This window comes from Balaenoptera acutorostrata, chromosome 3 (assembly GCF_949987535.1).
Source record: "Balaenoptera acutorostrata chromosome 3, mBalAcu1.1, whole genome shotgun sequence".
In the NCBI taxonomy this organism is placed as follows: domain Eukaryota; kingdom Metazoa; phylum Chordata; class Mammalia; order Artiodactyla; family Balaenopteridae; genus Balaenoptera; species Balaenoptera acutorostrata.
This window is the reverse complement of record NC_080066.1, coordinates 18,301,622-18,326,503: the sequence shown is the minus strand read 5'-3', so window position 1 is coordinate 18,326,503 and position 24,882 is coordinate 18,301,622. Positions and strand designations below refer to the sequence as shown.

The following is a 24,882-nucleotide window of genomic DNA, read 5'->3' as shown; positions in this document are numbered from 1 at the left end:
TAAATTTCTGTTTTAGGATGGGAAGTTTTCCGCTACCCACTGCCAAAAAAATAAAGTATTATAGTTCACCGGATTTGACTGGCAAGGAATTTTAGTGATGAGTCATTTGTCATATATTCAACAGTGGAATCAGGGATGGGTTGCTTAGGGAGAGTATGTGAACGCATTGTTCTGTGAGGTGGTTATTTGATGAGCCGTGGCAGATTTCTCCTGTGAGCCTGGAATCACCTGATACATATGCACTCCATACAGCACAGAGTCTAGGGCACAGGTGGATGGGAGGCTGCCCTTGCGACTTGAGGCTTAAATCGACTCCTGCTCCCCTCTCATGTAGATGTTTGTACCTTGCTAGGTGCAGGGGTGGTGAGGGCATACGGAGACAAGGTTTTCACGTCAGTGGAAAAGGCCCTGGCTTAATTTATCTGGCTAGCTGAGGAGGTAAAAAAGACTAGAGGGGCTTCCTAACCAAGGTGTCAACTCAGCTTCAGCAGACTCACCAAGTGGAGGCAGAAATCCAGAAGTGCAGGACGGCGGGCATGAGCAGTGGTCCTGCCTGGTGGTAACTGTGGTGCTGCGTTTCTGGGCTGAGCAATCACGTTGCAGCCTCTCATCCCTTTGGTCTGTGGTTCAGGGGTGGGGGATAGTTGAGGCTGGTGCTCTAGACTGTGGAGTCCGTGTTCAATGGCATGTCTTTGTGAGACAGAGAGGGGAAGTGTCATTCACGCATACATACTCCGCAAAGCTCAAGTCGCATCGCTGGGGCTGTGGGTTTTCGTCGCGGACCTTTTAATCACAGTTTAGAGTGAAGCATTGATTGAAAGGCTCTCTGTGTGTGTATGGTTTTCGCCTGTCTCATTGTGCCCGTCTGTTTTCTACGTGATGTTGGACTTTTGATTAATAATACATATATTTTTAAACTTAGATCCCCAACCCCCAGACTATGGCATTCATCAAAGGAGTCACTCCTGGGGGAGTCTCTCATTTACAATTCGTTAATGCAGCGCTTCCTGAGTCAATGTGTAACGCGTACTGATTGACAAGCTAAATTGTGTACAGATTAAAACACCTTGTTGTTGAATCCTGTTTCCACCCCTCGCTCACTTTTGGAGAGATGTATGTTAGGAGGTTGGCAGTGGCAAGGAGACGGGGGCAGGGCACCCATAGGTGAGGACCTGCTGCCTCTCAGTTCTCAAGCCCCGGAGCTGGAAGTTGAGACAGATTTGAGGTTGAGGCTCCAGGTACAGTGCAGGGAAAGGACTCCAGCTCCTCACCTTTCTTAGCTTAGCCGGGAGGGAAAGTGGCTACGCCTTCAGCGTGCTCATGGCATTTAGAGTTCTCTTCTAAGCTCTGGGTTTTTTGGTGTGGGTTTTTTTTTTTTTTGTATCAGACAGTATACACTTAATTTTTAAAATGCTGATGAAGCAGAGAATTAATCTTGCTTATATAACATTTAAAGTTTTTCAGTGGCAAGCTTGAGATTCTCCTTCTGTTGTGAGCTTGTTTTTATTAGTACAGCTTGTATTACTACTATTATAAAACACCACTGGCCGAAATATATTCTTTTGCTGTTTTGCTTACTCGACCAGTAAAACTGTAGCTTTATTTAAATGAGTTTTGTTTTTTGCTTTTTTTGTGTGTTTTTTAGCCCAGGTTTGTCTATTCTAATTTATTTATTTATTTATTTTTATATTTATTTTTGGCTGTGTTGGGTCTTCGTTTCTGTGCGAGGACTTTCTCTAGTTGCGGCGAGCGGGGGCCACTCCTCATTGCGGTGCGCGGGCCTCTCACTGTCGCGGCCTCTCTTGTTGCAGAGCACAGGCTCCAGATGCGCAGGCTCAGTAGTTGTGGCTCACGGGCCCAGCCGCTCCACGGCATGTGGGATCCTCCCAGACCAGGGCCCGAACCCGTGTCCCCTGCATTGGCAGGCAGACTCTCAACCACTGCGCCACCAGGGAAGCCCTTAAATGAGTTTTTAATGAACCATGAAAGCAAGTAAGGCTCAGAGAATGACTAAGGATTTAGTGTTGCCTCTGTCATTAAAGTGAGTTCAGTCATTAGAAAGCTTACAAACTGATTTAATAGTTTTTTTTTTGGCCCATGTCTACACAGTAATTCATTATTACATCATTACCTTTGATTCTGAGGTTCATAGGGCTTCTTTCCCAGTTTTACCGTCATCTCTTTGAGGGGAAGCTGCATGTGCTCATGGTAAAATCACAACAAATGCTACCTCCTCCAATTTGGTGTCAACCCATATGTGTGTGATTAGCCAATTTCAGAGTCATTTTGTTCTGTCTTACTGTGCAGTCTTGCTTTTTATTAACACTTCAACAATAGTGTTATGCAGTTGTAACCTCATGGATGGGTACAAACGGAACAGTGGCCCTTGGTAACGGGGATGGGAGGGGGAGGGGTTTACATTATGTCTGACAAGTGGGTCAGCCAGCTGATGGCTACAGCATTTGCATGTGTTCATTGTGGTTTGCGGTTGATACACTCAAGGCTATTAGTTGAGCATAACTCTTAAACTGGGAATCTAATTAGTCTGAAGGCTCAGTGGGTGACACAGTGTGTCACCCTGAGGGACAGCAGAATTAAATCCCAGCTCTGAAATATAAGCTGGGGAGTGTCGTAGGTGAATAGATTTCACTGTGATTTCCAGATGAAGCACAATATCTTTATTAAGCATCTCTGTCCATGAAATATTACCTTCTTAAAGGATGCTGTTAGCTCTTGTGGGACAGTAACCTTTGATCATCCACAGGTAGGAGCTTGTGATGGTGTTGGTCTCCTTGGTTGTTCAGGTAGGGAATGTCTTACCCCCTCCTACATGGCATATTGTTTGAAATGACACTGTTAAATATTTATCTCGTTAGGTTCCCTTCTTGTGAGTAGGTAACATACTGCACTAATCTATATAACCGTGCTAGTGTCTCTTAGTTTTCCTTTTCTTTTTTCTTTTGGCTGTGCTACACAGCTCGCAGATTCTTAGTTCCCTGACCAGGGACCGAACCTGGGCCCCGGCAATGAAAGCGCCGAGTGCTAACCACTGGACCATCAGGGAATTCCCTACCATGTTTTTAAACGTGTGTCCTTGAGTCAAAGGGCAAAAAAAAAAAAAAAAAAAGTAAAGGTATCGATATGTGTGATCCTAACTATAGAAACTCCTAGATTGACCTATGGGAAGAAAAAGTAATTTTTGGAATAGTGATAGTTTAGAACTGTATGTTATGCAACAGCCTTACTTCCATCATAAAATACATGTATCTCCAACTACTTGCTTTTTATTGTTAGTTTTTTGGAATGTTATACTGTGATAGAGCTCTCACATTTTTACTGCATTTTCCCTCTGTTGCATTTATTCTTTACAGGCAAATCTGCCTATGAAACCTCCCTGCCATTGTTCAGAGGTGTGTTGTTTTACGTGATGCCATCGTTATCTTGGGGGTTCAGAAGCATCATCATCATAGTCTCGTTTTAGGAAGAATATTGAAAAATGTGGCAAACACAGAGAGTTCCCCACCAGAAGCAAAATCAAGTGCATGTTGTCTTTTGTGTTTCTTGCTGATTTTGCTTTGATACAGTAGATGCAGTGATTCAGTGGAATCTGGTTTACTCATTGAGGCCAATCATGTTCCTTAGGTGAAGAAAGGGTCTTAAAGGCATCTTCAAGTTCAGTGTCATTTTTAGTATTTTTCCACATACTTTGGACCTTCTCCAGGGCCGGAAACATGATGCCTTTCTAAAGAGTTACAGGTCTTTATTTCACAGTCAAACAATTTGATATATTAATGTTGAGTGTGCAAAAGATGTTCACGAGGCCCATAATAATCAACTTTTTCTGGATATGTGCAGCCCTTACATGAAGAAATCAACAGAGACAGATGGATGGCTATGGCAGTAAAATGGCTTTGGAGGGCGTGTGGCGTCTGGGCCTAGAGTCTTGGCGACCTCACTTAGGCAACTACTTGACTTACGTCCCCTGCCATTTCCTGTATGAAGACAGAATCTGCAAGATCTTTTGATTCTTTTAAAAAGCTCTTCTGATCAAGACTGAGTGATGATATCTTTAACATGGTTACCCTCAGATATGTTCAGAAAGTTTTAGGTAGTGGTATCAAAATTATGTTAACTTGGTAAGGTGGGGTGTTAGCTTTAGTTAATCAAGAATGAATAGAATTCGATTCCAAGACTTGTAGGTGCTCATAGCCTGGAGTTTCCTAGAAGACCTTGCTGTCGACTTGTTAGATGCTCCAGGGCAGTGAGGTTGGGAGAAAATAAGATCTCTGAAGTTGGATGGGTTTGACTTCCAATTTCAGGTTCATTCTATACTTATAGCTAAGCTCTAGTCATATTAATTTTTCTGAGTCTCAGTTTTCTTTTCAGTGAAATGAGATGTAAAAAGCTGCTCTGTGTTTGTGTGAGGGGTTGAGGGGAGGATGGAGGGCACCTGCAGAAGAACTTCACTCTGTGCTTATTGTGATGTTGAATTTTTCTAGCAAGCCTTCTCCTTTCCTTTTCCTGTTGTTTTCCCCTCTTATTATTGGTGTTTCGAAGAACTTTGCCTCAGTCTGTAGTTACTCTTGAAACTGATCCTCAGTTTTCCAGAAGTATGTATTTATCAACCACCACACTATCATTTAATAATAGCTAACAGTAAGCATGCGCTTGTGTTCTGAAAGTTGACGTGCCTTCTCTCTTATTTATCACAAGTCCAGGAGGAGAGGTCTTGGCACTAGATTAGTTTCCCATTGCTGCCATAACAAATTACCACAAACTAGTGGTTTAAAACATCACACATTTATTAACTTGTAGTTCTGTAGGGTAGAAGTCTGACATGGGTAACGTCAAGGTGGAGCAGAGCTGCATTCTTTCCTGGAGGCCCTAGGGGAGAATTCATTCTCTTGCCTTCCAGAGGCCCATGCGTTCCTTGGCTCACGGCTCCCTGGCTTCGTCCTCAAAGCCAGAAGTGTAATCTCTCTCTAACCAGTGTTATATCTCCCTCTGACCACAGCTGGGAAAGGGTCTCCACTTATCCAGACTCCTGTGATTAGCTGGGGCCCACTGGATAATCCTGGACAGTCTCCCTGTTTTAAGGTCCTTGATCTGAATCACATCTTCAGGTCCCTTTTGCCATGGAAGGTTCTGGGGATTTGGGTGTGGACAGTCATGGGCATTATTCTGCCTACCACAATCACCATCCTCTTTCCAGATGAGGACAAGTAAGGCTTAGAAATGGCCGAGAGGCCAGTGGATTAGGCCAACATCCATCTAAGAAGTAAGGTCAGAGCTGGTTTTGAATGTAGTTCTCTTTGTGAATTCTATGCTCTTAGCCACATGGCTACACACAGTTCTGGGCTTTTAGCTCATATTTTTATCCATGAAAGAGGCCACCCTTGATCCAAGTGGTTTATATATGCATTTGCATGTGATGTTTACGAAATGGGTTTTCTGTTGGAGGGTTCTGATGTCTCAGGCAGCTGAAATGACTTGTTCTGAGGGAGGTGGAAATGTGTGGCCAAGTTTGGAGTTTTATTTATAGGTGGGTCATCGTGGGTGCTGTCCTAAATTCTGCCTGTCTTTTCTCGTGGAGACTGGATGGGTGAATGGATCAGAAGAGCAATGAAGTAATAACTATTGAAAGTTAAAGTGAACTTTCAAAAACAGTCTACTTCATGGACAGCAGTGAAGATTCCATCTGTTAAAATATGGATTTGAGTCACGTTTCACAAATTTAAAAGCAAGACATTTCCTTTATTTTTTGAAGGACATGATGGAGATTTTTAATATGTGATGTTTTTGTGAAGGTCTTGTTTTCTTTTGCTGTGCTACTGTGTATTCTTGTAGAGTAGATTTTCTAAAATCATATATCCTTCCCAGTTTAACACAAAATTACTTTATGTCTGCACCTGGCACTTAAATTTTGGTTTAAATGAAAGCTGTAGAATTGTATGTTATTGGCATATTGCAAATCACCAACTGTGATTCTGCCACTGAAATTCAAACAGCATTTGTTCGTGGCACAGTCCAGATTTCATAATTCTTGTGTTTTCTAAAAATGCTGAAGATAATTATTGAAACTAATATAGTGTATAAGTTCTTCCATCATGTGTGGCATTTAAGGCTCGTTCTTTGTAATTTTCAATCTCCATTTTCAGTTTGCAGAAAGGACTTGATTCTTGAGAGAACACATCATTGTGAAAAGTTAATAACAAAACTTGAATTTCATTTGCTTCCAATTAAGCGCCAAAATGTCAGAACTTAATAACTTCAAAATGCATATTAAGCTACACACCTTGTGAGAAGTCTGATGAAATTAAAATCAAGTACAGAAATTCAAAATCCTGATGAAGAGCTTGAAATGAATATTGTTAGCTTATCAGGGTTACCAAGGTACCTTGACTTCTAGTTTTATTTCCCAAATTGAAAAATTTAAATTGGATGTTACTAGAGGGATGAGCAATGTAGTGCAGGATCATCAAACTACGGCCCGAGGGTCAAGTTTGGTCCACTGCCTGCTTTGTAAATAAAGTTTTATTTAAACATAGTCACCCTCATTTATTCATGTATTGTGTACGGCTGTTTTCATGCTACAGTGCAGAGTAGAATAGTTGTGACAGAGACTGTTTGAATTGCACAGCTCCAAAAATATTTACTATCTGGACCTTTTAAGAAAAATACTTGCTGACCCCTGATCTGTAGAATGTCTGTGTTACTAATATGGGGAGATGCTTGTCAGATAAACAGGCTGATTATATATATGTATATATACATACATATATATACCTACAACACACACACACATATACTGTATATGGAAACTTTAGTGTATATATACAAACACCTTTCCATTTTTTATAACTGCTAAGGATTTCTTTTCCCACTGATGTTGCTTATTATAAAGTTGAGTGGCCCAACTATTCATCTGACTTTAATTTCTTCTTACCACTTAACCTTCCTTCCGATTGTTTAATCAGCTAATTATATAAGATGCCCCAGCAGGATTCTGAGCTTCCTGTTTGTCTCATGTCTCTATGACCTTATGGTGGTTTTCTTTTTTGTCTTATGAATTGATTGATGTCAATAGCATTTGTTCAAAATGATAAACTGTAATTATAAATACTTTTCATATTCTGTGAATACATCTTTTGGTCTGTTAACTGACCGGAGTATTGGCGTTGAAAAGGCTTGGATTGGAGGCAGAAGGTGTGGTTCTTTTTGTGTGCAGTCCTGACTCTTCTCTCCTTGGAAGGCTGAGCTTAGTTCGCCAGGCATGGGATTGGAGCGTGAATGACCAAGGTGTTCTGTGCCTTAGAACTTTATTACTCTTTGAGATTTTAAAGAAGTGCTGCCACTGTTTAGTTATAAGAAGAAATAGGTTGAATTTTAATTTTTATGGTACTTTGTTATGCTTTGTATTATGAAAAATTTCAATTTTGAAATAGTTTTATATTTCAGAAAAGTTACAAAAATAGTACAGAGTGCTTCCATATACCCGTCATCTATCCCTAATGTTCACATCCAACATAATCATAGTGTAGTTATCAAAGTTAGGAAACGAATAGCATTGAGTCCATACTACTCACTAGTCTATAGCCCTCATCTGAATTTTGCCTCTTTCCCACTAATGCCTTTTGTCTAGCCCAGGAGCCAGGCAAGGGGCTCACACCGCATGCTGTTCATATTTCTCCTCAGTCTCCTCCAATGTACACAGTTTCATCAGCCTTTTACTTTCCCGACCTTGGTATTTTTAAAGAGTAGTAGTTATTTTACAGAATGTTCCTCAATTTGGATTTGTCTGATGTTTCCTCACGATTAGACCAAAGTTATGCATTTGGGGCAAGAGTACCATGGAAGTAACGTTGTGTACTTCTCAATGCATTTTTCAGAGGGTACGTGATGTTGATGAAGTGAAGTGACAGCACTTGGTGAAGTGCTGTCTGCCAAGTTTCTGCCCGCAGACACTACTTTCTCTTTTTAATTAAAAAGCATCTTATGGGGAGATATTCTGAGATATGCCCATATCTCACCATACTCTCACCCATTAACGTTAGCATCCATTGGTAGATCTTGCCTGAGATGGTTCTGACTGTGGAGGTTGCCTAGTGATAATTTCTCTTTTAGTTATTTTTTCTATATTTATTAATTGGGATGCTCCAGGAAGGAAAAGCTGTCCATTCTCCACCATTTGTTTATTTATTTCTTCAATTATTTACTTATATCATTATGAACTCACAGATGTTTAGTTTATCTCGGGTTATAATCTAATGCTATCATTATTTGATCGTTTACAAGTGTCCCAAATAGTTTTGGCCCTTGGGAGCTCCTTAAGGTTGGCCCTAATTCCCTTTGATGTGCTTCCTTTGATGTGTTCTTTAGCATCACAAGGTGTTCCAGGCTCATCGTGTATTTTCTCTGTCCCCAACCCTGGAATTAACTATTTTTCTAAGGAGTTCTAGTTCATTTATTGGAGAATAGTATTAGAAACCATGATCTGGCCACTTGTGTTCACTGGTTCTTGGACCAGCAATTTGACATTGAAGGAATGTCATTGCTTCTAGGATCTCTCAGTGGACAGAGCTAGGGCACATGTATTCACATCCATCCATACCCGTCTGCCTACCTACTTATAAAAACTACAAGTTCATATTGATGCCTCTAATTCTAATCTAATACTACAGTATATTTCTTTGCTTGTAACTTCTGTTTCTGGCGGTGAGAACTTTGGCTCTCATTATCCAAAATATTTTTCTTTTTCATTCATTCCTGCTGTGTGTGTGTGTGTGTGTGTGTGGTGGAGGAGGAGGAGGAGGAGGAGGAGGAGGAGGAGGAGGAGGAGGAGGAGGAGGAGTTTCTAAACCACACGCTTGTAAGGAACAACTTTACTAACTAGAATACAATATTTCTGTGAAGGTTCTTTTTGCCTTTAGCCTTACATTAAACAGTGAAAAAAAAATAGTTTATGAAGTGACTCAGTTCTTTTCTTCCCCACCCTTTTCGTTGTGGTTCTGTTTTTCATTTGTAACATAGTTGGGTTTGTTTGTTTGTGCTCCATTTTAGATTCCCGACCCCCAGACCCCACCTTGCCTCCTGGTCGATTTCAATTATTTATTTCTCTTTTAGGTATTTGAATCATTATGTTGGCTCTAAGAGTCAGAGTTACAGAAAAATATATTCAGAAAAGTGTTACCGCCCCATTATCTCCACCATTGTTCCCATTCTCTCTTTCTTTCAACCCTGTTCCTACTAACTCCCTGTAGCCTACCCGTCTCATTAGTTTCTTGTATCCTTTCTGTGTTTCTTAGGCACAGACGAGCAGATGCTGCACAGTTGTTAATATACCTTTCTTCCCATACGAAGCGTCCCTTATACCTTTTGCTGTATAAACTATGTATCATGTATATGCATTACATATAGGTATATATGCACTTTCTTTTCCACTTGATATATCATTGACAAAAAGATTTAAATCCACTCCATCCCCTTTAGCATTCTGTGATATAAAACCATTTTATTTTTATTTTCACCCAGAGAATTTTGCATATGAAGTGCACGACTTAGAAATATAAAAGTAAAGCATCAAAACTCAGGGCAAGACTGTTTCTTTGAAGTTCCTTTTCCTAAAACATAACATTCCTGGGTGTGTACCTATCCATGTTTTTCCTCTGTAGATTTACCTCAAAGGCGGTGCAAGTGTTTGGTTGTCACTTTAAATGCCTTTGTTTATAATTGCAAATTTGCCTGTCATTTCTAGCTGGTAGCGGTGTTTGATGAGCAAGACCCGCATCATGGAGGTGATGGCACCAGTGCCAGCTCCACAGGCACCCAGAGTCCGGAGCTGTTTGGCAGTGAGCTCGGCACCAACAGTGTTTCAGCCTTCCAGCCTTACCAAGCAACGAGTGAGATCGAGGTCACCCCTTCGGTCCTCCGTGCCAGTGAGTGCATATTTCGTCTTCACTTACGGGGGACGCTGACTGTGTTATCCAGCCGTGCTCTTGTGAATGGAGTTCCTTGTCTGTTTATAGCAAAACCTGATTAAGTTTAGAACCTGGGCGAGTGTCTTTTGCAACAGAGGGAGGCAATATTCTTTACATTTTCATAGATTGGCCTTACTTTACTTTGGACTGGTAGACTTTTAATTGCTCACCAAAGGTAAATAAGGATAACAGTTAAAGTTATGCTACCTGCATTTTTCTTTCCATATGTTTTGTATGAACGCTAGAACAGATAGAAATAATCGACATCCTTCCATTGAAACCAAACACAGTATGTTGGATTGACCATCAGCTTGGTTAGAACAGTTACTTGAACTTTATCTGGAGACCAGGGGCTGAAGAGACCTCAGGGATTGTTATCTTCAGGGATCTGGAAGAGCTGCTATTAGATACCATCTCAAGGAACGAAAATATTGGACTTAGTGAGTTTATAGTAGGAATCCTAGGATTCCTAGTGCCCAAGTTCCGGGACACTAGCTTGAAGAATTCTGTAGCCACTCCTGCCAAGCTTACAGTGAAGAACTTCTGCTAAACATTCTATTTAGCATTTGTAATTGTATAATCTTATCATTGAGCAATTGTTAAGACTAAGAAGGCCTATTTCAAGAAATTTATAACTTAAAAATCATTTATCTTTTAGGCACATCTATCTAGAAACATTTCAGTTTTTCGAGTGGAAAATTTAGTCTTGTGTGATGTTACTGGTAGTCTTCAGTAGACCTTCACATAGACATAGGTAATAATATATAATAATATATAAAATAATATATAGAATATAGTTAGATAATTTTTAGAATATATAGTTTATTCTTATAAAATGCATCGTTGTCCCCACTTTTCACATTGGTAGCAGTCTGTAGCATTTTGGTAATTTGTTTCTAGATGTTCATAAACTATTTCTGCTTCCACTGTCCCTTGAGGATATATATATATATATATATAGAGAGAGAGAGAGAGAGAGAGAGAGAGAGAGAGAGTGTATATATATATATGTGGGGGGAATAAGGAAAGAACGTCAATTTAACAGTTAACAAATCTGACGATCCATCAGAAACCACAGGGAAAGTATGCCATATAGAGATGTAGAGGATTGAAAGGCACATTGCATGATGGGATATGTACGTGATGCCCAGGGGATCGTGTATGGTTGCAGACCAATGTTAACCACTTTCTAAAATTGCTTTCTGTCACCTGGACAAGAATAATCGTAGCGAGAGCTGGGCACAGTGGAAAATGTTTCCAAGGAAGCGTGGACAGGAACAGCCACTGTAAGGTGTTCTAGCTGGACCTTTCCTGTATCCAGGAGACGTAGGTTGTTTGTGCACATACATGAACAAATATATTTTAAACTGATTTTGTGGAAGTAACATTTGATTACTACATGGATACACTATTTAAAAAATCTTATGTAGGATTTACTTTGGGCAGTGTTTTTCAAAAGGTGAGGTGTGTACCATGTATGGTATATGAAGTAATATGTAAGGAGTGTGCAGGTCATTTTCTTTTATTGTACACTAGCTCATTAAGTCCATGCCTTAATGATTATCTGCTTGGAACAAGTTTGTGTTTAAGAAATGGATTGCCTAGTTTTTATTTAAAGAAGATTTTAATGAAACAAGAGTACAAGGATTCGTAGGTGCCTGATGTTTGGAAAACAGCGTCTTTATGTGAGTAATTACACCTTAATGTATATAATGAAATACAGAGCTTTTTGTTGTGGTTTTTTTATTCATGTGTTTTACAAAGCAAGGTGCACCTTTAATTTAGCTGCACCTTAAAAATGTGTTGGAGGAAAGGCCAGTCCTGTCTTTAGGTTAAGAAGAATTTGGATGGCTTGCTGCCCATCCATTTATATCTTTTTTTTAAATTTATTTTTTACTTTTTGGCCTCGCTGTGTGGCACATGGGATCCTAGTTCCCCGACCAGGGCTCGAACCCAGGCCCCCTGCATTGGAAGCGTGGAGCCCTAACCACTGGACCGCCAGGGAAGTCCCCCATTTATATCTTTTGACTTCACTGACTCAACAAGAGTTTTAAACCACCACCACCCATATTTGGCTGGCTCTGTGTGTTAAAATTTAAATGCTGTTTTCAACCCCAAACATCTCTTTTACCTTGTTTTAATTGAGAAAAGGAAGTTATATTTGAAGCATATGTGTTGTCTTGCAGTCATCAGTGAGAAAATATGCAAATATTCAGAGCAAGAAGCTCTGAATTTTATTTGCTAACGTTATTTAGATTTTATGGCCTTGGCAGGCACTGGGTAAATGCGTGTTAAACATCTACTAAATACAAGGTTTGGTGACTATGTGAAAGTTACCCAATACATATGAGTCATTTTCTACAGTATTAATACCATTCATTCGGAAATAAAACAACAGTCGGTCTGTGCTGGCCAGGCCTTGTGCTAGGCAATCAGAGTTCAGAGTCGAGTTAATATGGCCTAGTCCTTGCCGTCAAGGAGTTCATGTTCTTCCTCTTTTTCAGATACGAAAATAAAGAAACCAACAATATGTAGAGATTTGTTCAGTGATGGAATAATCAACTCCACTTAGGGGCATGGTTAATAAAGGATTTCAGATAAATAAGCCTCAAATTTATCTTGAAGAAATAAAGTGATAATTTTCCTATGAATGAGTTAATTTATCTCCTCCATTCCATAAAAAATTGATGGAAGCCAAGAAAACTGTGGAAGTATTTTCCTATGACGTGAGAAAAAAAATTAAAACATTTTGTTTTCCTCCCAAAATTCATTTTTCCCTTCTGATTAAAAAAAGTAATTTAAAACATTTGGGCCTCCAGAAGTGCTGTGGGCCCTGGGCGTTGGACCTTCTCTGCCTTAGGACTGTCCACAATGGAGAAATGCAGCAGTTTTCAGGCCAATAATGCCATTTTAGGGAGTGGTGCATAAGGAATATGGTGATTTGACATCAAACCCTTTGAACTGTTCTGGCATTTCTTGGAAGGTCTCTGCATCCTTCAGGCATAGATAGGTATACTTCAATTTAAAGATAAGCAGACATGGATAACCTGAGTAAATGTTCTTTTTTTTTTTTTTCCAACCAGACTTTTGATAAGTTTGGGAGTATAGTCTACTTTATGCTTTTAACATGAGCTTGCTGTGCAGATACTCCTTTCTGGGATGGTGGTTTAGCATATTCGTGGTTCAGAAAGAGTAAGGCAAAGCCACATCATGCAAGGCCAGCAGTCTCACTCAGCTTCAGTTCATTCTTCTCCAGGAACCTGGCCCACGACTGTGAAGAGTAAATGAGATGTTTGACCTCCTGATAGTGCCTGACACACGACAAGCACTAGAGTAACAGGAGATTATAGACAGACGATGGTGATGATGATGTCTCTTGAGTGCAAAGCCAGTAGTTATGGATGTGCTAAAGGCGTGAGGAGTTACAGAACCCAAGTAAATAGGACGTGTCTTCCTGGATAGGAAACACTGCCTTTCTTAGGTAGGTGGGGTGGAGTGCTTTCATACAGGGTCAAAGTGGAACCGTGTTCTCTGAACCTCACGGTTCTGTGATAGATGTTTAACTGTATATTTATTGTTCACAAATCCAGTTTTAGAGGGACCTACTGTGCTCAGGAGCACAGTTTCCGGAGCAGATCACTGAGACCAAGTCTAGCATTTTTTTCCCCCACTTATGATTTTTTTCTTTTTTAATTCTCAAAGCCTTTTTATAGAGATCAGATATTCTGGGGGTAGCCTGGCTTTAGAATGATGGCAGGATTTCTTTTCATCCCAGAATACTGATTTAATATTTCCTTTGGAAGAGCCAGACTGAAGATTCGAGATTCCTTGGCAGTGGCATATGCCCTAGTGATGGAAGAAGTCCTAGAAATAGAATTGCTGTAGAAAATTTGAGAAACAAAGTATCCGATTAGATTGTCTTTTAATATTTTAACCTTTCTGAGCTATGTTAATTTTATAGTTAATTTTTATCCATGTCTGGCAAAATGTTGCTGAAAATGGTGCTCTTTAACTAATTGGTAAGATTTTACTAGCTCCCTAACTTTGAAAACTTTTACAGAGACATCAAGAACTGCTGTACAAGGCTTGTGTCATAAAGTTAGGTGCCCCCGACCCCGCCGCCTCTTTCTTGAACTCTAAATTTTTTTCTTACTCAATAATACACGGATTGGTTTTGTCTTGCTACGAGATCCAAGATGTTTGGTTTAGAGACCTATTCTCTTAACATTACCTGGTATTAGAACTATTTTCCGGATTTTATTTAAACATATATTGAAAATAGAAATAATATTCCTATTGTATTTCCTTTTAACTTGTGAAGTGGAGCATGGCATACAAATGGCATTCTCAGTATTTCAAATAATTACCTTCTTACTGTGCAAGTTCTATTCAGCATATAAAACCCATCCAGTTTTGTTGTAGATGCAATCTGATTATTACATGTTGACAAGGTCATATATCTATTAATTGGATTGGAGATGGGATACAAAATTGCTGTAATTATTGTAATTTTCTAGCTAATTGCAGGGTTGGTGGTGAATATTTTACTTCTGCAAAATGAAAAACAGTATTCCATCAGAAGTTGTTTTATGGGGTTTCAGACATTCTGTTTCATATCTTTGGTGCTTTTTGCCCACAAAGTATCTCTTTTGTATCTTTTTTGTGTATGGATCCGCCTCTGAATGTCAGAGCGCTCATTGGCAGGGATCAGTGGAAGCAGCAAAGACAGAGAGCCTGGAGTACTCTCAGCTACCTCTTTGTTCTGGTTGCCACAGTACCTCTATTGTTTATTTATAAACTGGAGTACTCTCCTTTCAGACTTACAATCAAGGTTGGATGGGTCAGATCCCATTGGAAGAGGACTCCTGTGCTCTGCTCTCTTGTCACCTGTGCACTCAGAAATACTCCCTGAAATGAGCGTTCTTCACTACATTCAGACTGTTGATGTGTTCTTTCTTGGCGTGAATAATTAAGTGAATTATTGGCCAGCCCACTTCACATTGTAATACGGGGCTTACATTGCATGTTCTCTGTCTTTTGTATTTTTTGCTTTATTGAAGCTAAGCCAGCTTCTAAGAGCTGGAAGCCGAATTGACATTTTAAAAAAAATGGTGTGTATACAAGGTGAGTGTGTTTGGAGGGTTGCAGGTGGGGGGGCCGGGCTACTGAGGGGGTGTTGGGAGCTTGCTGCCGGGGATGGTGCGAGCAGACTGATGTTTATTCCCTGCTGGAGTATGAACTGGAGGCGCAGGTGACAATTGCCAGGCCTAATGAGCAATTTGGCAGATAAGACGGGCTGTCAGGCGACAGCAGTTCAGCAGCAGGCACACTGTCTGCGGACCAAGATGCTTGTTCCAGAGATGGCATTTCAATACCATAAAGAAAGCCTTCTTTTTTGTTGATATCTGGCGTTGCAAAGATGTGTGTTTCATCCTTCAATTTTCCAGTGAAGTAACCAGCAATCAACATATGGTGATTTTGGTTGCAAAATTATTTTTAAACTTGCCTTTTCATGTGGTCTTCCATTAAGAAAAATGGGGGGGGGGACGACAAGATATATTTTCCCCACACCAGAACACAAGAAATGTTAGGTTTTAAAATGCTAATAAAATGTAAGCGATCAGTTGCTTCATTGGGCTGAAACATTTCATCTGTGGTCTTTACATTGGAACTTAACACTCCACAAGGTAACAGTGTAGTCTTTTCATCATACTGTGTCATTTATATCTGCTTCCTTTACCCAGGAATCCTTCCACAGAGCACATGAAAGTCTAGACATGTGCATGGATTCTCCCCACAGAGGCTATGAGTATACTGTATTGCATAAGGGACGCTGGGGACAGGTTTCCACATCTTTGTAGGATGGAGCAGTCCCTTAGGAAACCTCCAGGTCCATCTCCCCTGTTTACCGTCAGGAAACTGAGGCTCAATGGAGTGAACTAACACAGTCTGTGCTTATGGCATAACCATAGCACACCTCTTCATATTCAAGACAAGTGGAGTTATTGCCGAAAAGGTATGCACACTTAGTGTATGTCAAGGTCCCGTTGTGGCATTTCCAGACACCAGACTTGGAGTCAGAACATCATTGGACTTCCCGTCTGACACCAGTATTTCCGAGTTATCTTTCAGCAGAATAATCATTTGCTTCCTACATTGTTTAATTACATCTTTGTGAAGTACTTAATTTAGAAAAATCTCCAGACATATGTATACAGTATTTTACACTTAATAATGGTGACTGTTGGGCCACTGGGAGGAGGAGTATATTTTAGAAACTCTCTGCCCCATGTAATCAGACGGACTTTGGCCTGTAGTTAGCGGGTGGTCCTTGGTCATTGAAAAGGCTTCCTGTAGTGTTCACAGCACCATCTGTGCGAGATCTCCACACCCCAAACCTTACGGAGCTGGACCCCTTGTGCACAAAGTCTCTGCATCTGTCACACCTGCTGAAATCTAGGGAAGAATAGTTTTACAGATTCCTTCCCCACCCCCCTAAGATTTCTCCACTGTCCAGTCACTTCTGTATTTCTCACTTCTTTTTGTCCTTGGCTAGTATATTTTACTTGACCCTGAGGCCTTACCTTGTAGTCTTGCCTTTGTATGGGGATATATCTTATGTGTCCGATTTTTTTTCTGTTCAGCAGGTGCAAAAACGGTTACTGACACTTGAAAATTTGTAAAAGTGATATAGCTATGAATATATTAAGAAAGCACAATTTAAATCGAAGCAAGAAAGCCCATTTTCAAATGGCAATAAGAAGTGCATTACGTAGAGAAAATAATTGTATGAAAATGTTTGAGCAGACATGATTAGATTGTAAACAAGCTTTCTTTTGCATTTTCATTCTCCATTCTAACCAGGTATCTAGGTTCTTTTTTCTATTAGCACATGTCACAGAGAGACAGACCCATATGTGGATTACTTTGTCATCATGAAATCCTGGCAGATAACATCTTCTCTTTTCTTCTTGCTGCTCTTGATACAGATCTCTTGTATAGATCTTCTTGAAACTGTGTTTGCTTCTTTATTCTTTCATTGCTTTTAATGTCAGAAATGGCTTTGCGTTCCTCGTTCTGTTTGCTCCTGTCTCCAGCTAGAGACCGGCTTCATCTCTCAGAGTCGCTGTGCGAGCCCCAAATGGGAAGGGACCGAGAGTCAGCCCTGCAGGGACACAGAGTGCTTGGTAAATGCGCCCCTGAGGTTTCCACCCCTTCTGCCTTTTCCCTGAAATGCACAGCTAGTGGTCCCTGTGATGGCCACGTTTCAAAGAAAAACCACCTTATGTCTAAATCAGTGTATTGATTCATTATACTATTTTGTATTTACAAATTTCATTTATATTGATGTATAAATTAACAATTTATTAATTATTATCAATTCATTGCCTACATTTCAGCAAATTGTTTTTCTCCTTAGTAAAGAGCCTGGGCACTGCAGCATGTGCGCATAGCGGCGTGAGATCGTGTGCCCCAGGACACACGTGAGAGAGGACAGCGCCTTCTCACAAAGAGATCTCTATCCAGCACTTTCTGTGACTTAGATTTGATGCTTCCTTTACATATTTCCCTCAAGTTGGCATTTGACAGAACTTAAATAAATCTAGAATTTTGATAACTGCAAAAAAGGGGACTGTGCTTCCGTTACCTCAACTCCTGTTTCTCTCTCTTGGTCTGAAACGTGGTTCAGACCATGGACCTGGCTTATTCTCGGGTACTGTCACACTGCCTGTTCCTTGGTGGAATGCCTTTCCATTTGTATTCTCTCTAAAAGTTGTAGACAGTTTTCTATCCCTACATTTTTCAGCATTACCCTCCATTTTCTATCTGTTCTGGGGATTAAGCCACCACTATGTGTTATTTTTCCAACTCTTTCTTACAGAGTTGAGAGTAAATAAAGCAATTACAGCAGCTCGTTGCCTGGGCTGCAGTTGTGTTTTGACCGTATTATACAAGCATCATTTTCTTGTCTTTATAGTGGTACCCTAGTCATAAGTCTTTGTATGTACATATGCACATATCTATGGCTGTTATTTAGTGAGGTTATATATGAAAGGAGCATAGGAGTAGCAAGTACCTTCAGGAAAATGAATCATTTTGTAGAGATAATTCCCATGTTTAAAGATGGAAAATTACAACCGGCACCGTCTAGGACCAATCATAATATGGGAAGAGCAGGAGCCAAAGGGCATTTCAGACTACAACTCTACTCAGCCCATCATCACATTTAATTAAGATGTCAGTTTGTGCCATGGCTGATCCACTGGTTAATTTGTTATTTAGATCAGCTTGAGAAGTGTTTATTTTAAATATAGAATTTGTGTTAATGCATTGGAAAAGAATATTCTCTTGCTTGGCAGAGATGTTGCAGCCTAAAGATGTATGACTTAGAGCAACAAAAACCAGCTGGTGATCAGTTTGCATAAGTAGTATAGGGGTATCTACTAATGCTGGATAATAACCGTTCTTATGTAATCAGAGTCAGGGGGTTGGGAATGGGAGGCAGAAGCAAGGTCAATGATGAGTCACAGGGGCTTCCCTGGGGGTCCAGTGGTTAACACTCCGCTCCTCCACTGCAGGGGGCACAGGTTCGATCCCTGGTCTGGGAACTAAGATCCCGCATGCCACGCGGTGCAGCCAAATAAAGAAAAAAAAAAAAAGAAAGAAGAAAAGATGAGTCACAAATCATAGAGCAGAACTGCATTGAATCCTGAAGATGGGTCTGTGATGCATGGTCAAGGCTTGGGGATCATGTGTCCACTCTGAGGGGGGTGGGAGAGCCAGGTGGGCAGGGGTCTGTCTGGGCCTGTCCTTGGTGCTTCATCCAGAAAGCTTCCCAGTCTGCCTTCCTCATTTCCCTCCCTCATCGAGGACACGGCACCTCTTTTCTTCAAAATTGGGAAATTAGTTTGATCAGAGTTAATACATAAAGTTTGAAGAGCAGGGTGTTTATAATTTTCTGTGTGTGTATATGTATCAGTTTTCTATTCCCGCTATAACAAGTTACCACAAACTTAGTGCCTTAAAACGATACAGATTAATCTTAGTACCATAAGTCATAGTCTCATGTGGATCTCAATGAGCTAAAGTCCAAGGGTTGGCAGGGCTGTGTTTCTTTTGGAGGCTCCAAGGGAGAATCCCAAAGAAGGGAGAATCCATTTCTTTGCCTTTTCCAGCTTCTGGAGGCCACCTGTATTCCTTGCTTGTGGCCCTTTCTCCATCTTCACCATCAGCAGCCTTGCATCCCTTTGACCATTCTTCTTCAGTCACGCCTCCCTCCCTTTCCTTCTGCCCTTCTCTCCATTTTTTAAGGACTCATGTGATTACATTGAGCCCCCCTGGGAAATCCAGGATAATCTCCTCACCTCAGTCTTTGCCTTCATTCCACGTGTACAGGCCCTTTTGCATGTCAGGTAACATGGCAGGTTCTAGGGATTAGAATGTGGACCAATCTTTGGGGGCCATTATTCTGCCTACACAATATACAGTTAATATATAATATTAATAATGTGAGGTAGTGTGAAAAAAATACCACTTCCATTGCTCTATGTTTGGGGCATTATCTTTCCTCATCAGGTGACTCTGGATACGACAATCAGTGTCTGCCCCAAAAACATTTATGTGATGATCATTTTGATGTAAGTACATTGGAAAGGAAAGTGATGAACATTGGGACAAACCATCTCATTAGAAGTATTTCGTTGAGACCATTTCTAATTTAGGTGAGCCAGATAGAGCAATATTTGTAAAAACATCACTCTAGCCATTATTATATAATTCTGTTTGCTTGACTTTCATGTAACAATTTGTTTGATATTTATCTCTTGCATAGTTAAAAAGAATTTTCAGAGTATTGACTTTTATACTCTAAGGGTGAAATTTTGATTAGAAAACTTATGTGCAATTTGTGAATACTGAAAACATTGGGCAGTTTCCTTATCTCATGTGTACTCTCTCTTCTTGCTCAAGCTCTCCTTCTTACCTTCCTCATGACTTATTGTATTTGTTTTTTTAAGCTTTAAAAAAAATCTACAAAGTTATTACAGATGTTTACTTTAGTTATGTTCTAGGCCTTCCCATAGAGTATCTAAAGAATGACTTTTAGGATGATTACATACATTGATGGAGCTTGTGAGTATTAGATGTAATTTTCATTCTTGAACCTCCATCAGTTTGCATTCTTGAGCTCTTTTAGAAGTTTCTAATAATTCTGTTTTGAATGGCATTGAAGTGACTGAAGACTAGTTCTAATGAACCTTCATGAACACATTCATCTAAGGACCTTTTTTTGGTATTACTTCACCTTGTTTCCTTCTTTTGCCTGTAAAGAAGTGCATTGTTGGGCGTTTACCAATCTTTTAAAGAATTAAAAGTTTTCTCAAACAGCACTCTTTCCTCTTTCTGGGTTTCCTTATATGCTGCTTTATTTTGTAGCTGCTTTATGTACCTCTCTGGCAGTTCAGTTTCTGAATAATGGAATGTGATAAAAGACTATTCATATCTGTGAACATAAAATTGCAACAGATCCAAGTTCAAATGTGTACTTGATCTTTAAATTTTATTTACCAGGGTGCTAACATTTCCTTAATAGGATTTTTCTTTTACACTGAAGAAATGTTTTATAATATTTTCCACTGAACACAATTTTATATATGTTTCAATTTTCGTACATTCTGCAAGATTGTAAATTTAAAAGGGAACCTCGCAAACAACCTTCTACATCTATATCCTCAATTGGATATGCCTGATTCGGGGCCAATGCAATACTCTTATTAGTGTAGAAAATTGAGACCCTTAATTAGAAAAAATATCTCCTGAAACCACATCTAAAATGACTGCTCTCTGCTCGATGATTACGTCATCCATCTTCATTCACTTCCCTTATTATCAAGACATACTGAATCGCTGCATTTTTGTTAAGGTCTTACTATAAGACTTAATTGTGTCAGAGGAGAAGTTTGGTTTAGCTATTGATGGTTTTGCAGTTGTGGTTATTATTCCTTACCAACTTTAAAGACAGAGTATATACTTAGAGGGAGAAAAAAAACCATTTTTGAACTATAAATAAATTGAGTAACTACTGCTGGCACAGTTTTATTCTCTGGAACTTGGCTGTTGTAGACTTGATTCCTGTTTACTTATTTACAGTGAATGGTGCGTCACCATCATGGGTAACACAAATGCTGAGGCATGCAATCTGCTTTCTTATGCAAGAGTCAGGACTGTCATGATAGTGGTGTACTAAACATGTCTGGAAAAGGTGTGCGTGCGTGCCTGTGTGTGTGTGTGTGATTTGCAGTGATTCCTTGCCTTTATTTTTGTATATTTCATAAGTATTGTCTTTTTTTGCTGACTGAAAACTGAGTTTTGATATGGGCTTTTTAACTTAAAATTTCCATAGCAATACTAAAGATTATTACATGACATGAAGGTATCGCTCATAAAACTAATGGGGCAGTTTTTTCCTATATGATGAATATACTACGTTTCTAAATAAACGAAATGTTACGTTTTCTAGACTTTTTTCTTCATTTACTTTCATAAACTCTGTCCTTGAAATAAGTACACATCATACACATGCCACACACCCAGACGGATTTTTTTTTATTTCTTTATTTTTTTTTAATTTTAAAATTTATTTATTTATTTATTTTTGGCTGTGTTGGGTCTTCGTTTCTGGGCGAGGGCTTTCTCTAGTTGCGGCGAGCGGGGGCCACTCCTCATCACCGTGCACGGGCCTTACACTGTCGCGGCCTCTCTTGTTGCGGAGCACAGGCTCCAGACACGCAGGCTCAGTAGTTGTGGCTCACGGGCGTAGTTGCTCCGCGGCATGTGGGGTTCTCCCAGACCAGGGCTCGAACCCGTGTCCCCTGCATTGTCAGGCAGATTCTCAACCACTGTGCCACCAGGGAAGCCCCCAGATGGATTTTTAAGGAAGTTATTAATCAGATGAAGCTAATAAATAGTGAAGACTCTCTACCTGCATCTGACTGCTTTTTGTAATTTGCTTTCAATTCCTATGGGTTCCAAGCTTCAAGTTTTTATGCTACTCATATTTGAAAATTTTGTTTTTTTTCTGTCAGCTCATCTGCTAATCTTATTGGTAACTATTATATTTTTGAGCGTTTTCTCACAATAAATGTTAAGACATCAAAATAATATAAGAATATTTTTCACATTTCTCTACCATTACTTATTGTCTATCACTCCATTGCTCCTTGAAAAGATTTACTAGGTGTTTGGTGCGAAAATGCAGCTGTTTTATTTCTGTACCTTGATTATCATCAAATATGCTTCATCTTTCTGAAAAATGGAAGAAATCAAACTACAGTAGTATTTGTCACTTAACCTTTTAAAAGTCAAGGCACGTCTAAGTAAATGGGTTCAGGGTCACATCTAGACCCACTAATCATGTAGTTAAATTTCATGTTGCATCTTAGACCTTTAATTTGTGAGAAACAGCACTTTAGGAGGCTTGACTTAGCAAATCTTTTTGGTGAAACTGAGCCCCTTCTGAATAAATGTTGTATTGATACAAAGTCAGCACAGCCTGTTCGGAGGAGATTCATTCAACTGTAGCACAGAAAATATTAAAGAAACCATCATGATGAATATACAACTTTACACAGCTTTCCTTTTTAAAAAACTTAACCCTGATTGGGGAAAAAGACTATTATTCAGTATCATTACATTGCATATTTTCACTTGTCTTTATAATTTTCTCCTTTGCAAGGTCACTTGTCTTCTGTTCAATTTTTTAATCGTAGAAAATTTCAAGCATATACAAGATTAAAGAGAATAGTGTAAAGAAATGCCATGCCCAACTCTCAGTTCTAACAATTATCAATTTATGGCCAATCTTGTTTCATCTATACTTCCTCAAATGGGATTATTTCAAAGTAAATTCCAGATCTTATATCATTTCTTCTGAAAATATTTCAGTACTGTATATATTTCTAAAAAGTAAAACTTTAAATATATAACCCCATACAATACTTTCTTAATGCTATGTAATGTAATATTATTATTAAAATTACTCTATTTTGTAAATGTGGTTTCATATTTGGCTTCTTTAAATCAGCATCCAAAGAAAATCTACACACTGCATTTGATTGATATGTTTCTTTTAGTCTATAAGTTCCTCTTTCTGTGTGTGTGTCTGCATGTGTCTATATATGGGTATGAGTATATGTATGTATACACACACACACACACACACACACACACACACACACACACACACACATATATACACATTGCAATTTAGTCATTGAAATTGGACTGATTCTCTGGTGGTTTTCCTCTGTCTGGAGCTGAATCCATCCCTGTGGCATCTACTACGTCCTTACATACCCTGTGTTTCTTATAAACTGGTAGTTATTAGATGTAGAGTCTTGATTTGATTCTGGTCTGAGTCTTTGACAACAGTATCTCTAGGTGGTATTGTACAGTTCACTCAAGAGACAAAGTCTGGTTGTTTCTCATTGTGTGATATTAGCAGCATTGGTGATTATTGCCTAGATCCATTATTATTTTTTTAATGTTTGCAGCATGTTGATATTCCAGTTCTTTCGTTTATTGGCTACATAATTTCTCTAAAGATATATATATATATATTTTTTGTCAACTAGTTTGTTACCCTGAGATATCCTTTGTATAGGAAGAACAGACCACATGCCCAATTCTGTCTTTTTATCAGTTTTCATAATAATGAGTTTGTTTTCTTGGCTAGCATCTCCTGGTTTCACTTTTCCTTTTTCCCTCTTTAAAAAAGTCACTTATGAGTTAAAAGAACTCATAAGCATTAGTATAGTTGTTATTTCAGTCTGTTGCATTATTGTTCTTATTGCTGCTCAGATCATCCATGTTCGTGGCAGTGGGACCTCTCTAAACTGGCTCCTGAGTGCTCTTGATAACAACATCCTTGCTTTCTGCCATGAAATGTGTTCCATGCTCATCTTATATATTTTCTGCCACACATCTGGAATCAGTCACTTCCCAAAGCAGTCTTGTCCTGTTAATGGGAAGAGGTATTCAGAGACTGCTATTTGGGTACATTGATTTTATTTTGCTAAGCCTAAAAGTAAGTTAAAATTAAGAGCATCCTGGTCGGGCTTCCCTGGTGGCGCAGTGGTTAAGAATCCACCTGCCAATGCAGGGGACACGGGTTCGAGCCCTGGTCCGGGAGGATACCACATGCCGCGGAGTAACTAAGCCTGTGCACCACAACTACTGAACCCACGTGCCACAACTACTGAAGCCCGCGCACCTAGAGCCCATGCTCCACAACAAGAGAAGCCACCACAATGAGAAACCCGCGCACCACAACGAAGAGTAGCCCCCGCTCGCCGCAACTAGAGAAAGCCCGCGCGCGGCAACGAAGACCCAACACAGCCAAAAATAAATAAATAAAGTAAATAAATTAAAATAAAAAAAGAGCATCCTGATGTAATTTCAATTTTCAAAGTGATACCTGAAAGTGTAGTGAATCTACTCTTGATTATTTGAGAGATGAATCTTTCTAGGGGTACTAATCAGCATGGGTTCTTCCTGTCAATTCCAAGTTTCCTTAATTTGAATTCTGATGAAGTTTTTAGGCAACTATAAGACTAGTGTTGGGAGTTCCCTGGCGGTCCAGTGGTTAGGACTTGGTGCTTTTACTGCTGGGGCTCGGGTTCAATCCCTGGTCAGGGAACTGAGATCCTGTAAGCCACGTGGTGCAGCCACACACACACACACACACACACACACACACACACACACACACACGTGTTTCCGTGGGCACTATGACTGTGAGTGTGATGAGGTCGTCCTGGGCAGATGTCAGAAGCACTGATGGACATTCTGCTTGGCTGTCAGTAGATGCCAGAATACCGAGCTGCCAGCATGCAGGTATTGGTAGGAA

General features: G+C 39.7%; 1 protein-coding gene across 16 annotated transcripts in view; it reads left to right on the top strand.

Moving 5' to 3' along the window:
* The window catches only part of PARD3 (par-3 family cell polarity regulator), a 635,042-nt gene that overhangs the window by 240,036 nt on the left and 370,124 nt on the right, over positions 1–24,882 (top strand). For all 16 annotated transcript variants that reach the window (XM_057542617.1, XM_057542614.1, XM_057542615.1 and 13 more), the window contains exon 3: positions 9,755–9,935. In XM_057542617.1, the coding sequence (XP_057398600.1) occupies positions 9,755–9,935 (181 nt within the window). The remainder of the gene's footprint in view (positions 1–9,754; positions 9,936–24,882) is intronic.